Source organism: Chlorocebus sabaeus, chromosome 10 (assembly GCF_047675955.1).
Source record: "Chlorocebus sabaeus isolate Y175 chromosome 10, mChlSab1.0.hap1, whole genome shotgun sequence".
Taxonomy (NCBI): domain Eukaryota; kingdom Metazoa; phylum Chordata; class Mammalia; order Primates; family Cercopithecidae; genus Chlorocebus; species Chlorocebus sabaeus.
The window spans coordinates 70,247,205-70,262,322 of record NC_132913.1 but is presented as its reverse complement, the minus strand read 5'-3'; the positions used below and the strand labels follow the sequence as shown (position 1 = coordinate 70,262,322).

The 15,118-nt window shown below is 33.7% G+C and overlaps 1 protein-coding gene across 5 annotated transcripts in view; it reads left to right on the top strand.

Moving 5' to 3' along the window:
- Positions 1 to 15,118, top strand: part of NCKAP1 (NCK associated protein 1) — a 110,952-nt gene that overhangs the window by 46,355 nt on the left and 49,479 nt on the right. For all 5 annotated transcript variants that reach the window (XM_007965564.3, XM_007965562.3, XM_038001877.2 and 2 more), the window contains 6 exons: positions 3,636 to 3,792; positions 6,604 to 6,660; positions 9,450 to 9,546; positions 9,905 to 10,011; positions 11,462 to 11,594; positions 13,935 to 14,016. In XM_007965564.3, coding sequence (XP_007963755.1) covers positions 3,636 to 3,792; positions 6,604 to 6,660; positions 9,450 to 9,546; positions 9,905 to 10,011; positions 11,462 to 11,594; positions 13,935 to 14,016 — 633 coding nt within the window. The remainder of the gene's footprint in view (positions 1 to 3,635; positions 3,793 to 6,603; positions 6,661 to 9,449; positions 9,547 to 9,904; positions 10,012 to 11,461; positions 11,595 to 13,934; positions 14,017 to 15,118) is intronic.

The window sequence follows — 15,118 nt, the reverse complement described above, 5'->3', positions numbered from 1 at the left end:
AGCTTTGTTCTGGATTAGTTCAAAATGTGGTTCCTGGACCAGCAACATCAGCAACACCTGGGAACTTCTTAGACATGCAAAATCTTGGTCCCTACCCAAGACCTACTAGACAGAAACTCTGTGGATGGGTCTAAACAATCTGTTTAATGTACTGTCTCAGTGATTCTGGTGCAAGCTAAAGTTTAAGAATCACTGCTCTAGATTATAGCCTGATGCTAAGAGTTGTTCAGGACCCAGAATATTGAGGACCCAGCACTTGGAGTACAGTTGTAAAATTAATTATCCTGATACGTGTTTTAGGGTTCATTTTTGGGTCTATTGATTAGACTTGGGAGACTCCTTAGGAAACATTTTTTTTCTTTAACTCCAGAGTTTTGGATTACTAATTTCTGCCTTGTTTTTTATATTGATAGTCTAATTTTATCTGTTTTCTGCCTTCAAGGGTTTTCTTCAACTTCCTTGTCAAGACTTGGTCATCTGTTTTAAGAGCTACTTTTAAATTTTTTAGTTTTATTTTTGTCCTTTCACCCTAACTTTGCTAAAGGAGATTGATGTGTAGTTTAATTAATAAGTCATCCCCCTAATCTTGGGCAATCTATTTTATTTTTTTGAGACTTCAGTCTTTTCTGTCGCCTAGACTGGAGTGCAGTGGCGTGATCTCGGCTCACTGCACCCTCCATCTCCCGAGTTCAAGCATTTCTCCTGCCTCACCCTCCCAAATAGCTGGTATTCGAGGTGCCCACCACCATGCTCAGCTAATTTTTGTATCTTTAGTAGAGATGGGGTTTTCACCATGTTGGCCAGACTGGTCCCAAACTTCTGACCTCAAGTGATCTGTCCATCTTGGCCTCCCATAGTGTTGGGATTACAGGTGTGAGCCACCACGTCCAGCCTGGGCAATCTATTTTAAACTCATTTGCCTTTTTTGTTCCAATTTAAACAAATAAATATACTTTAACTCATAACACGTATGTTAAAAACAAACACTTTTAACTTATAAGTGATAAAAATTTTCAGAGAAACCTTACATGAGTAGTAGCAAGTATTTTGTAAATGTTAATGTACAAAGAGGTGTAAGACACTAAGTGAAATCTGGTTTCACTTGATATTAGGGTGGAAAGTCGAGTACGTAAGAGGATAATGTTTTATAAAGAGAATTTCTCTTGAGGGCTCTTTAATCTTTCATACATGTATTCTGTTTCTTTGATTGTGTGCCGGATTGAATAATTGACTTGTTTTAGGAGCCCTGTTGTATGAGAAATATTTTTGTATAGTTCCAAGTCAAAGAAGTTAAATATGTGTGTATGACTCTACAATATATGCCTACTTACAGAGTTAGCTTGCTTCTATAGTGGCCCAAGAAGGAAGCCTGAGCTAAGAATCAAAAGATAAATGGCAAGTTTTATGTTAAAGTGTCAAGATAGCTGTACAGCTATAATAGGAGTTTAAACGTGGGAGTGATTATTGAGAATCATAGGGAAATCTCAAACAAAACGGGATTGGTTTCTAACTGGCCCACTGCAGAACCTTATATATAGTAAGACACTGAGTAAATGTTCAGTGAATGAAAGATGAGGTCTTACATCCTAGTATAGAAGACTAGAGAGGATATCAGTCAGCCTGTATAAGATTATATTTTTTGTAGGATTTCCAGATTAGATAACAAAAGGTAAAGATATTTAGAATTCATATAATTGAGAGCAACTTAATATATTGAAAGTATTGGACTTTAAGGATGAATAATTGGGGCTAAGTCCTAGCTTTATTACTTTAATAGTATTTTAGTAAAGTCAATGACCCTTCACTTCTTCAACTATAAGAAGCATATGGACCAGGTGCAGTCGCTCACACCTGTAATCCCAGTTCTTGGGGAGATTGAGGTAGAAGGATGGCCTGAGACCAGGAGATTGAGACTAGCCTGGTCAACGTGACAAGACCCTGTCTCTACCAAAAAGAGAAAAAAACAGAAAGAATACCACCTGTCGGGCCGGGCGCGGTGGCTCACGCCTGTAATCCCAGCACTTTGGGAGGCCGAGGCGGGTGGATAACAAGGTCAGGAGATCGAGACCATGGTGAAACCCCGTCTCTACTAAAAAAATAGAAAAAAATTAGCTGGGCGCAGTGGCGGGCGCCTGTAGTCCCAGCTACTCGGGAGGCTGAGGCAGGAGAATGGCGTGAACCCGGGAGGCGGAGCTTGCAGTGAGCCGAGATTGCGCCACTGCACTCCAGCCTGGGCGACAGAGCGAGACTCTGTCTCAAAAAAAAAAATAAAATAAAAAAATAAAGAATACCACCTGTCTTGTCTACTATACAGGATAATCATTTGAAATAATATATATGAGAAGGCTTAATGAACTATAAATTGCTATTAAAAATGTGAGATGCTATTAAAATGTGAGATGCTATGATTTATTCTCATGATTAGGAAATATTCTGATGATTTATTCTCTTTGTGTATGTATACATAATATATAATTTATATGTATAAATTTATACATGTAAATTTATACATATAAATTATATATTATATATAAATTATATATAATATATGAACTATAGATTATATAAACTATAAATTATACACAATATAAATTATATATTATAAATTATATACAATATATAAATTATATGTCTATAAATTATATACATATAAATTATATATAGTATGTAAATTGTATTCATATAAATTATGTATTATAAATTATATTCATATAAACTATATAACAAGTTATATACATATAAATTATATGTAAATCATATACATATAAATTATATATAATATGTAAATTATATACATATAAATTATATATATATATATTTTGACACAGAGTCTTGCTCTGTCACCCAGGCTGGAGTGCAATGGCATGATCTTGGCCCACTGCAACTTATGCCTCCCGGGTTCAAGCGATTTTCCTGCCTCAGCCTCCTGAATAGCTGGGTGCACCACAACTCCTGGCTAATTTTTGTATTTGTAGTAGAGATGGGATTTCACCATGTTAGTCAGGCTGGTCTCGAACTCCTGACCTCATTATCCGCCTGCCTTGGCCTCCCAAAATGCTGGGATTACAGGCATGAGCCATTGCACTCGGCCATTTAAAAAAATTTTTTTTGAGACAGGGTCTGTCACCCAGGCTGGAGTGCAGTGGCGCAACCTCGGCTCACTGCAACCTCTGCCTCCTGAGCTCAAGCAATCCTCCCACGTCAGCCTCCTACGGTGCTGGGATTACAGGCATGAGCCACAGCACCGGACCCTGAGATAAGCTTTATTTTTAAGTTATTATAACAATTTTAATGATTACTGCATTATATGTTAATTAGAAAGTTCTGATCTTTGGTTGAAAATATTTTATAAATGTTACTTTTATTAAAATGACTTGGTTCATAACCCAGAAGTGACATTTTTCCCGTTTTGTCAGTGCAGGTTCAAATAACTGGTTTTGCAGAATACAGAAAATTATAATTGGGAAAGAAACATGTTGTTACCATGGCTTATACATAGGTATTGTTACTGTTACTCAGAAGCCTCAATCTAGTGATCGTGGTTACGTTTCTGTATTTTCCAAAAGCTACACTGTTACCAAACTTTGGAATACTTTTACATTTACATTTATATTTGCTTTTCTTTTTATTTAAAGTTGGCTTTATTTTGTGCCATGGGATCCTAAATACTGATGCTACAGCACTGAACCTTTGGAAGCTAGCTCTTCAAAGTAGTTCTTGCCTCTCTCTCTTTCGGGATGAAGTTTTCCACATACACAAAGCTGCAGAAGACTTATTTGTAAACATACGAGGGTATGGCATTTTCATTTATTTTATCTTTTTTGGAGAAGGGTGGTGAGTGAGTTATCTTTACTGAAGTTTTGGGGATAAAGGAGTAGTCACACTCTGCAGGAAGATACAGCCTATACCATCTGACTTGGATCCCAGGAAGTTGTTTTTAACAGTCAACCTGATAGGTAATAATCATATTTTTTACAGGTAACTTCACATATTAAAAAAAATGAGGTTACTTGACGTTTCAAAATATGTAATATAGGAGAAGGAAGATGTGTCTTCTTTTGCAAGTCATACATGATTTTCGATGCGAAAGTACCATGTACATTTTAGAGGTTTAAAATTTTTGTAAGTGTTATTTTAGAATAGGGTGTACTTGTAAAAGTATATGAAGCGATAACAAATAGTTAATTGGATTAATTATAACAATTACAGAAGTGATACCACTGCATGTAGGAAATCATGTTGTTTTTTTTTTTAAATAATATAAAATATTCCGCATGATTTATTTTCATTTATTTCCAGTTCAGCAAATAATTATCTGAAATGTGTTTCTTAGAAATTTTTAATAACTTTATTTCTCTCCACTTGAGATTCTGCAGCCAATATATAAAAGCTAAGTTGAACTCAGACTTGGTGGCAGTTATGAAATATTTAAAAATACCTAGGATCCGCTGTACTTATATTGAATATTTATGTTGGGCTTCCTAGCTTCAGATAACAATGAAATTTGCCTACATTTATTTCACATCCAGTTGAATAATGACCTAATGAAATTAAAATGAAATAAAACTTCTAGATATTTCAATGTATGTGTATATGTCTGACACTAAATTTAAGCCAATATATCTCACATTTTAGTGTACATAAGAATTACCCTGAAATGCAAATTGAAATCCAGGTTCCTGAGCATCACCTTTAACCTCCTGTATCTGTATCTTGGAGAGGTTAAAGGAATCTGCCCTTTTCTTCCCAAGTACTTTATTGAGATAAAATATACAAACAGAAAAATACGTACATCTTAGTTGTATAACTGATTGACTTTGCATATGAATACTCCTGCGTCATCACCACTTAAATCAAGATGTAAGAACATTCCCATCATCTCTGGAAAATTCTTTTGTGCTTCTTTCTGGTCAGTACTGCCATGCCTAGTCCCCTACTCCCCCCACTCCTTTCTCAAGTGACCACTGCTCTGATTTCTGTCACTATACTGATATTCTTATGCCAGTGATCTGTCAGTCATATGATAAATAGTGCCTTATGTACTTTTCAGCTCTTAGTTTAGATGGTGGAATACCCTGAAATAATATATGCAAGATGGGCTTTGTCATTTTCTAGTTGATTTAGATTGAAAATCATGAAACTTTTATTAATATCATATACTAGCATACTGACAAACTCGTTGTGGAATCATATTTTAAAAATGTAAACATTTAAAACCAATTAGCCTCTGTGTGTTGAGTGAACTTAATGTATGGTGCATGTAAATTTAATGGCACCGTGAAACCAGTTGTCTTTGTTATGCTTTATTAATGATAAATTTATCATTTGAGAATCTCTGTATTTAAAGTTGTGAGAAGTTTCCATTTTTAATTTAATTGTGAATGATCATCCAGTTTAAAATATGAATTATCATAGTCAAACCATAAGTATAAAATCTTATTAATTATAGAGGGTGATGGTTACAGAATTATTATATTTTGGAAATTTGCCCAAAGAATACGTAAATCTTAGAGCACTTAAATATAGAGGTTGGAGTTCATTTTAGTGTAAGAGATTTTTATTTATTTACTTTTTTTAAATTTATTTTTGAGATGGAGTTTCACTCTGTCACCCAGGCTGAGTGCAGTGGTGCAATCTCGACTCACTGCAGCCTCCTCCTCGTGGGATCAAGCAGTTCTCCTGCCTCAGCCTCCTGAGTAATTAGGATTCCAGGTGCCCGCCACCATGCCCAACTAATTTTTGTATTTTTAGTAGAGACGGGGTTTCATCATATTGGCCAGGCTGGTCTTGAACTCCTGCCCACAAGTGATCCACCCACCTTGGCCTCCCAAACTGCTGGGATTACAGGTGTGAGCCACTGTACCCGGCCATGGTGTAAGAGATTTTTAGAGAGGTTGTCAGGAAGATATATTTTCTTTAACATTTTAGGAATTTTGAGTTTTTATATCTGTTATTCATGAAATTGTTTATTATTGGCATTTGTTTTTATGGTAGCATCTTTAAGCTGATGTTAATTAAATGTTTTTTTATTTGAAAAGTAAGTTTTTTTAAAAAAAAATACATAGTTTAAAATATATAGTTCTCTTAAAATAATTTAAAGTCGGCAAATGCTTTTCTGCCTCAGTTTTCTCCATCACAAAACCTTTTTATCCAAACAGTCACTACTTTTGATCACTAATATATATCCTTTCAGAATTTTTTCATGCTTAAAGATAGACTTGATTAAAAAGTCAGAAATGATAGCTTTGTCAGTACTTTAGATTTTTGGAAGTAACTTCTGATGTTAATTACATCAGAAGTATAATTTCAGTGTCTCCTTTGAAGCTTAAGGAAGTAATAACATTTAATTTTAAAAATCTACATTGTGAAGTTTAATTTTATTGTTGGATTTAATATAATGTGACTTTTTTTCTTTTAGGAAGGCTTGACTGGACATCTAAATGCTAGGAAAAAGTGTGGGTAGATTCTTCCATGCACTTCCAGTTTGAGGGCCAGGTTTTAAATTGAAAATGTCATTTTTAATTGACTTCTAGTATTAGACTTACTTATTTTGACAGTTATTGATCAAATTAAACTAACGTGCTAATTTGTTTTTGCACCCAGCTATAATAAACGTATTAATGACATAAGAGAATGCAAGGAGGCAGCCGTGTCACATGCGTAAGTAGTTTTATTTTATCTGTGGTAGTTTTAATCAAGAAAAAAATTCTTAAAGCATCATTTTGTTGAAGTGAGTACAGATTAATAGTATGCAAGATATGGTAGTAGAGGGGGACTTTCAGTCAATGAAAAATATTAAGTATATAGCCTCAATATGTAAAACCTTGGAATTAGTGAAGTCAGATTTTAAATGTTTTTGAAGTGTTGATAAAATGCTATAAGGAAGTATCACACAAAGGACTCTTACTTTGGGTATAATCTCACTGCCACTATGCTCTGCATACCAATACGATTTTTGTACTACTACATGAAAATTAATATATCCTTATAACTCTTCCAGATAATATTTCCTTTTTTTTTTAATTTTTTTATTTTTGGAGACAGTCTCTGATGCCATCTTGGCTCACTGCAGTCTCCACCTCCCGGCTCAAGCAATTCTCCTGCCTCAGCCTCCTGCATCGTTGGGATTACAGGCACCCACTGTACAATCTCAGCTAATTTTTGTATTTTTAGTGGAGACAGATTTTCACCATGTTGGCTAGGCTGGTCTTGAACTGCTGACTGCAGTGATCAGCCCGCCTCAGCCTCCCAAAGCGCTGGCATTACAGGCATGAGCCACCGTGCTCGGCAAGTATTTACTTTTAAAAGTACACCTCTTTCCCAATTTTAGTTTCTTATATTAGTAAATATATAGCTATCCTAAGTGAAAAATTAGTGTATTTTAAATCTTTGAACAACTTTCCAGTTTTCTCAAATAATTCTAAATAATTTAATATTTCACTTTGTTACATATATGATATACTTAATGTAGAATATTTTCTGCAGTGAACTTAGGTACTATATACAGATAATAGTATTTGGTCTATCAGTATTTCTATATAAGGCAGAGAGAAGGCAAGCATCACTCCATAGAGAAAACTATGAAACCACGGGAAGTTTTAGAATTTCAGTTTAGACTATAAGATAGATATTGGGAATTTAAACCATGTTTACTCATTGTATCTGTGCTATATCATTCCTCATGCATATTTTATTTACTTGAATGAAGTACATGTGCTTAATTTTTCAAAAATGATTCCTAGTGCAAATAACATACTTTGGAGTTCATTAGAATTCCTCTCTAGACTTGCAGAAATGCACATAATTATTATTTCTTCACGGGATAGACCCTATTATAGGCAGACATATAGGCATAGCTGTCTTTTATAAAGATCGTTTACAAGTAAGGTATTTTTATTTTCCTCCGTTTATTAAATAAAATAATTATAAGTAGTAAGCAGTGCCAGGCCCAAGTACTTTATAGACATTTTCTCCCAATAAACATCACAGATGACTCACAGTAATTCTGTGAAGTAAAATAATCAAAATAACATTTGTTCATTTTCTTCTTGGAAATGATACGATGATTTCATTATTGTCAGTAAAAAGAGCTTGTCATTGAAATTAAAGTAACATAGAAGCACTGTATATGAGGCGTCATGAAAGATAGTGCATCTTTTGAGACAGGTGCCATCATACTTATTCTATAGACAGAAAACTGTAACTTAGAGTTGGAACCTAAGGTCATGCAGGGAGAGGATGGATTTTAATTTGAGTCCTCTGAAACTGACCTGCTGTGTCACAGCAAAATTACTAGTGTTGTGTATTCTTTATACTTGGGTTTTTGGCATAGGCGTCATTCATACACACACACACACACACACACACACACACACACACACACACACACACATTTATGCACCTATCTAAATTCTAAAACTTTCTTGGAGCAGTGTGTATTTTGTGTAGTATGAGGAGTTTGAATACTTAGAACATTTTATGATTTTTTTTCCTTCTGTTAATATGTGAGAATGTTTGCTAATCTTAATTTTAAAATTCCTAGTATATGAATATTTATGATTATCCCTTCCTTTCCCCATCTTTCTATTTTTGAACAATAGTGCCAAGTAGAACTCATCCCAATACCTTTATTGACTATAGCTCTTGTGTATTCAGTTTTGTATATTTAATAGGAATATAACTTAATAAGAATATAGATAACCAGATATTTATTAAGTTATATTTGTTAATTTCTATATGGAAGTGACAAAAAGGTATACAGTTAGTCAGTTTTTGGCTTCAAGGATTTCTTTCTTTTTTTTTTTTTTTGTTGAGGTGGAGTCTTGCTCTGTCATCCAGGCTGGAGTGCAGTGGCATGATCTTGGCTCACTGCAACCTCTGCCTCCTGGGCTCAAGTGATTCTCCTGCCTCAGCCTCCCAAGTAGCTGGGATTACAGGCGCCCACCATACCTGGCTAATTTTCTGTATTTTTAGTAGAGACAGAGTTTTGCCATGTTGCCCAGGTTGGTCTCGAACTCCTGAGCTCAGGCAGTCCACCCAACTTGACCTCCCAAAGTGCTGGGATTACAAGCATGGGCCTGGTCACTGTCAAGAATTTCAGTCTATAAAGTGCTTAAAGCTGTATGGTACTAAAATTGGAGAAATTATTCATCAATAAATAGCTGGATGTTGGGAAATGCTTCTTGAAGGACTGGTCTTGAAGGTTGGGTAGGATTTTGATAGATGGAGAATAACAGAAGAAACACAGTTTAAAAAGCAACACAAGAAAGGCAGGATAAATGTAAGATTAGAAACTCACTTAATGACAAACACATAGAAGATTATTTTTATAGGAACTTTGGCTTCCTAAAAAAAGACTTTAGAAGTTGAACCTGTAATGCTAGTTACTTTAATTGCCAATAAAAATTTTAGTAGAAGCAGATAAACTATTATGGTGTCTTTCCCTGTAGCGGTTCAATGCACAGAGAAAGACGCAAGTTTTTAAGATCTGCACTGAAGGAATTGGCTACTGTCCTCTCTGATCAGCCTGGATTGCTAGGTCCCAAGGTAACTGATTTAATTATTATTTCAATAATTGTGCCATATTAAAATTTTAAAAAACATTTCTAAATGAAATTTTACTGAAATTTGAGTCAGGGACTACATAAAAGGTTTTTTATATTTAGTGGAGCATGAATTTTCTGACTTGACATTCATACATCGTACCTCCCTGCATTCTTCTCCCTTGTATGCATGCTCGCTCTCTCCTACATACTTGTAAGTTCTCTTGTGCTCTCTCCTGTTAGTCTCCTCACTCTTTTGAATTGATATTATCACTTCTTGCCAATGACTTTTCACATAGAAAGAGATTACGAGTTTGTTTTTAGTCATTGAATAAGAATAAACACTTATTTTTTTTAAACAGGCACTTTTTGTTTTTATGGCGTTATCCTTTGCCCGTGATGAAATCATCTGGCTACTTCGTCATGCAGATAACATGCCAAAGAAGAGTGCAGACGACTTTATAGATAAGTACGTTAGCAACATTTAAAAAATTATTTTCTGTATATAGATGCTGCTTGATTTACAATGGGTTATGTCCTGATAGACCCCATTGTAAGGTGAAAATATTGTTAAGTTGAAATGCATTTAGTACATCTCATCTACTGAACATTAGAGCTTAGCCTAGCCTACCTTAAATGTGCTCAGAACACTTTTATTAGCCTACAGTTGGGCAAAATTATCTGGCAACATAGTACACTGAAGAGTGTAAGTTGTTTATCTTTCTGATCACATAGTTGACTGGGAACTGCGGCAGCATCATGAGAGAGTATCATACTGCCTATTGCTAGCCTGGAAAAAAAAGTCAAAATTCAGAGTACAATTTGTACTAAATGTGTATCGCTTCTGCACCATTGTAAATTAGAAAGATAGTACATCCAAATCACTGTAAGGTGTGTACCATCTGTATTCTGATTTATGGGCTGGGGAATCTGGAGACTTATATTTGAAGCAAAATTATTTTGAAGAGCTTGGAATATTTGTGATATATCATTAGATGATATTAATTAGACTGCAAAGTCAACTTTAGTTTTAAATTAGGGCTTTTGTTTTCTCGTAGTATGCTTTGTGGTGATAAAGTTTTTGTTTTCTTGCTATGCTCAGTAATATTTCTTACAGAATTCATTTTTTAAAACTAGTTACTACACAGAACATTTAAATAAAAATCCTGTTTGTAGAGTTGCAACCCAGTGTGTCATTAAAATGTCTTTGTGTTGTTTTAGTTCAGTCTCTCAATAAGAGTTAGAAAAATGGAGCAGAGAAATAAGAGCATACAGGAAAATTTTATTTCTTGCTAATCCTCTTTTATTTGAGATTTTTTGATGATGTATTTATAACATGTCCTGTTTTTTTATTTTTTTAAATTTAATTTTGTTTTGTTTTGTGTTGTTTTTTGAGACGGAGTTTTACTCTGTCACCCAGGCTAGAGTGCAGTGATGCCATCTTGGCTCATTGCAACCTCAACCTCCTGGGTTCAAGCGATTCTCCTGTCTCAGCCTCCCAAGTGGCTGGGATTACAGGCACCCACCACCATGCCCAGCTAATTTTTGTATTTTTAGCAGAGATGGGATTTTACCTTGTTGGCCAGGCTGGTCTTGAACCCCTGACTTCAGGTGATCAGCCTACCTTGGCCTCCCGAAGTGCTGTAATTACAGTTGTGAGCCACTGTGCCCGTGAACACTATTTTCAGTTTGGATTTTCTGCTATCAGTTTTTAGCCTTAGCTTTTTTTCTTTTTTTCTTTGCTTTCCATGATTTCTTTCTTTATGAAACAATTTAAAAAGGAAGTAATTGACATCAGGTATTAAACAGTGCCCTTTATAAGAAAAATACTTTCAGGAATGAGATCTAGGGACTCTAATATATTCTTTAATAATGGTGAATTTATTATTTGAAATATTTTTCTTGAAATTTTAAAAAAGGCACATTGCTGAATTAATATTTTACATGGAAGAGCTTAGAGCACATGTGAGGAAATATGGACCTGTAATGCAGAGGTATTACGTGCAGTACCTTTCTGGCTTTGATGCTGTTGTCCTCAATGAACTCGTGCAGGTAAAAACTATCTCATACTGTTTCCCTTTTGTTCCTTCCTTCCCACCTTTGATAGTATTTGATTTGTTTGTTCAACAAGCATTTATGAAATATCATGTGCCAAGCGATAAATCATGTTTATATTTTGTCGAGGAGATCATTACCTAGAAGGGAAGAAACAGTTGTAGTCCAATGTGATAGGTATTGTGCGTAAACTGTATATAAAGCTCAGAGTGAACACAAGGAAAGACACGATTATTTATCCTGAAGATGAAGGTGTATACTTACCAAACAGAGGGCCTTGGGAAAGAGGAGGTTAGTCATAAATCAGATGTACTACTTAGAAAGATCACCCTGGTTCAGTGTTGATGATAGACTGCTGGGAACCAAGTAAGGAGGCAGAGAGACCAGAAGAAAAATGACAGCAGTAGGCTAAATGAGAGGTGATGAGAGCCTGAGTTTGGGCAGAAGCTATGGAGATTCAGAAGAGATGATAGAGACAATATAATTGATAATTAACTATTAGAAGGAAAGTAGAATAAAAATCTTTTTGAAGAAGATTGTTAAAGGATGACCAGTACATAAAGATTTCATATAGATATTCCCATTTAAATGTCCAATTTTTTATCCTTAATTGGTTTTTAGCCTTTTTTTTTTTTGCTTTCCATAATTTACTTATTCAGTGTTTTTCATCTTTATTTAAATTTTAAAAAGTTTTATTCCAAATAAACTGACCCTAAGAAAATAATATTTTATTTTGCTTCACTTTGTAGAATTACATGTTTCAAATGACTGTAAGCTAATGTATAAAGAAAGAACAGTTAAGAATCCTCTTTATATAAAGACTACTCTAAAGCTGCTAGTTTTCCAGAGAAATAACCATACTTTGAAGTTCTCATTTTTTTCATATCAACCTGAAAATATAAGGAAAAAAATGGTTCATGTAATTTTTTTTTAACCTTGAATTATATACTGTTACAAGCTAGTATTCTAAACGCTATAGTTTTTTTCTTCTTTTATCCACTAGATGGAGCTCAGATACTTCCTTTCTATGGTCATTTAAAAAGGGAACAGAAAACCTTGGGTATTATTGCCTTACTATAATTTTATTTGAATAGTTATTACTTACCAGATAAACCAGAAGCTTTTGTTCTTATTTATTATTTATTCATACTAGCATACAGTTTAAAAAGTAAACCAGAATTCCTGAATCACTTCATCTGTTTTTATATAAAGTGGAGTTAGTACTAATACTGAGAAAATTAATTCTTAGCATTTCTTCTGGATTATATGATAGTATAGTATCAGCAGCAATCATGCTGATATTAGTAATTGCCAGATTTATTGACAGTGTATCTTACCAAATCTGTAGAATACCTCTGTGAGAGTGGATATAGTTATCATTATTTGTTGAAGAAGAAATGCCTTATGTAATTTGCTCATTATCACACAGCTCATAAGTGATAGAGCCAGTAGTCAAACTCAAGTTTTAACTCCAAAGTCTGAGCATTTTACCACCCTCTTCTGTTGCAAAGTATATTCACAATGTTTTTCACCATTTGCTAGCATATAAATTTAGAACTAAGGTTGTAAACCTGTTAGCATAGTTGATTGCAATAGGCGTTAATATTTTATTATGGTAAAATATATGTAACAAAATTTACCATTTTCACGATTTTTAAGTGTACGGTTCACTCACATTGTAAAGTTTTGAAATTGTGTTTTATTTATGCTGTTTCTAAGCTAAGCATCCACTTTTTAAAAGGAATTTTTTTTTTAGCATCTACTTTATATACAGTTTATCAAATATTCATTTTTTAAGCTAGGTTGAAAAGGGTTTTTAGGTCTTAGTTTTGTTGAGGCCTAACATACGATAAAAATCACTCATTTTTAGTGCATGTTGTAAATTTCGGTAGCTGTGTACTTTTGTGCAACTATTACCATCACCACATTCAAGACAGAACTTTTCCAACACCTTTAACAGTTTACTTATATACCCTTATGGTACACCTTCATCATTCTTTCATAAGCCCCTGACAGCAACTGGTGTTTGTCCATACAAAGCATACAAAGTATAGTATGAAAGTAAGTCATACTATACTTTCACCTTAAAAATACTTTTTCATATAAATTTTCCTACAAAGTGTATGAAAAAACTACTTTTTTACACAAAATCATTTATTTTTTATTTCTTTCACTTAACATAATGGTTTTGAGATTCGTATTACAGTGTGTGTTAAAATTTCATTTCTTTTTTATTACTGAAAAATATTCCATAGTATGGGTATACCAGTTTGTTTATCCATCCACTAATTGATAGACCTGAGTTGTTTCCCAACTAGATGTCTTTTTGTTTTTCAGAATCTTTCTGTTTGCCCTGAAGATGAATCAATCATCATGTCCTCTTTTGTTAACACTATGACTTCCCTAAGTGTAAAACAAGGTAAGAAGCCTTTTAAATAAAAGCATATTTTCTTCTAATTAGATTTTCAAATTTGATTATTATTAAGGAGATAATTTACCAGTTAATTTGGCTAATGATCTATTATTTTTTGTCCTAATATTGTTCTTTGAAGCAAAGATTTCCAAAATGGGTTTGTGATGCTATTTACAAAAATAATAATTACAGTTTTATATTTCTAATTATTAAGCAGGAAGAAAAGCATTTTGTAACAAAAACAATAAAACATTTGTATTTTGTAGCAAATCATGTATTTGATTCAAGCATACCAATAACAATATTTAATGCCATTTATAAAATGTTTAGTCTGTGCCAGGCACTTTACATATATATTATCCCATTTACTCCACATTCTTTTTTCAACACTGTTATTACTTTTAACAGATTTGGAAACTCTGGGTTTTAGGGTTAACCTCTCAGTTATTGAGCATAATTTGCCACGCTCTAATAGCTATTAAGCAGGAGTAGGAATTTGAGCTCAAATCGGTCAGTCTCAAAAATTGATGTCATATAATCACCTTGCCATTATTCGAACACTCCATTCTGGTGGATTGATTAGTGTGTTTTAGTTTTATAGTCTTTTAGTCTTTTAATAAAGGATATCAGAAACCTTGAAAACTTCTGAGTAATAAATATATAAACATTTTTCTTAGTTCAGCCTGTATTGCTACCACATCTAAGTAATGAAACTAAAATAATTTTTTCTGTTGATATTTGGTTTCTATAGAGTTATTTTGTGGAACTTCAGCATGCTGTCCAAAGTTTCTATTGGTAGGATCTCTCAAATTCTATTCAAACTCCTGTAAATTGACATGTAAGCACACTGAGAATCAGAGAGCATAGGAGAGAAGCTTTTACTTCACTTAGCACAACTGTCTCCTTTATCATCATCTTTCAGGATTTGAGAATTATTTCACTGTCTTCATTCTTAAATTTTAAAATGTTTTTATTTTTTAATTGTAAAATATACATAAAATTGACCATCTTAACCATTTTTGAGTGTATAGTTCAATAGTGTTAAGTATATTCATATTGTTGTGCAACCAATCTCCAAAACATTTTCATCTTGCAAAACAAGTTCTTT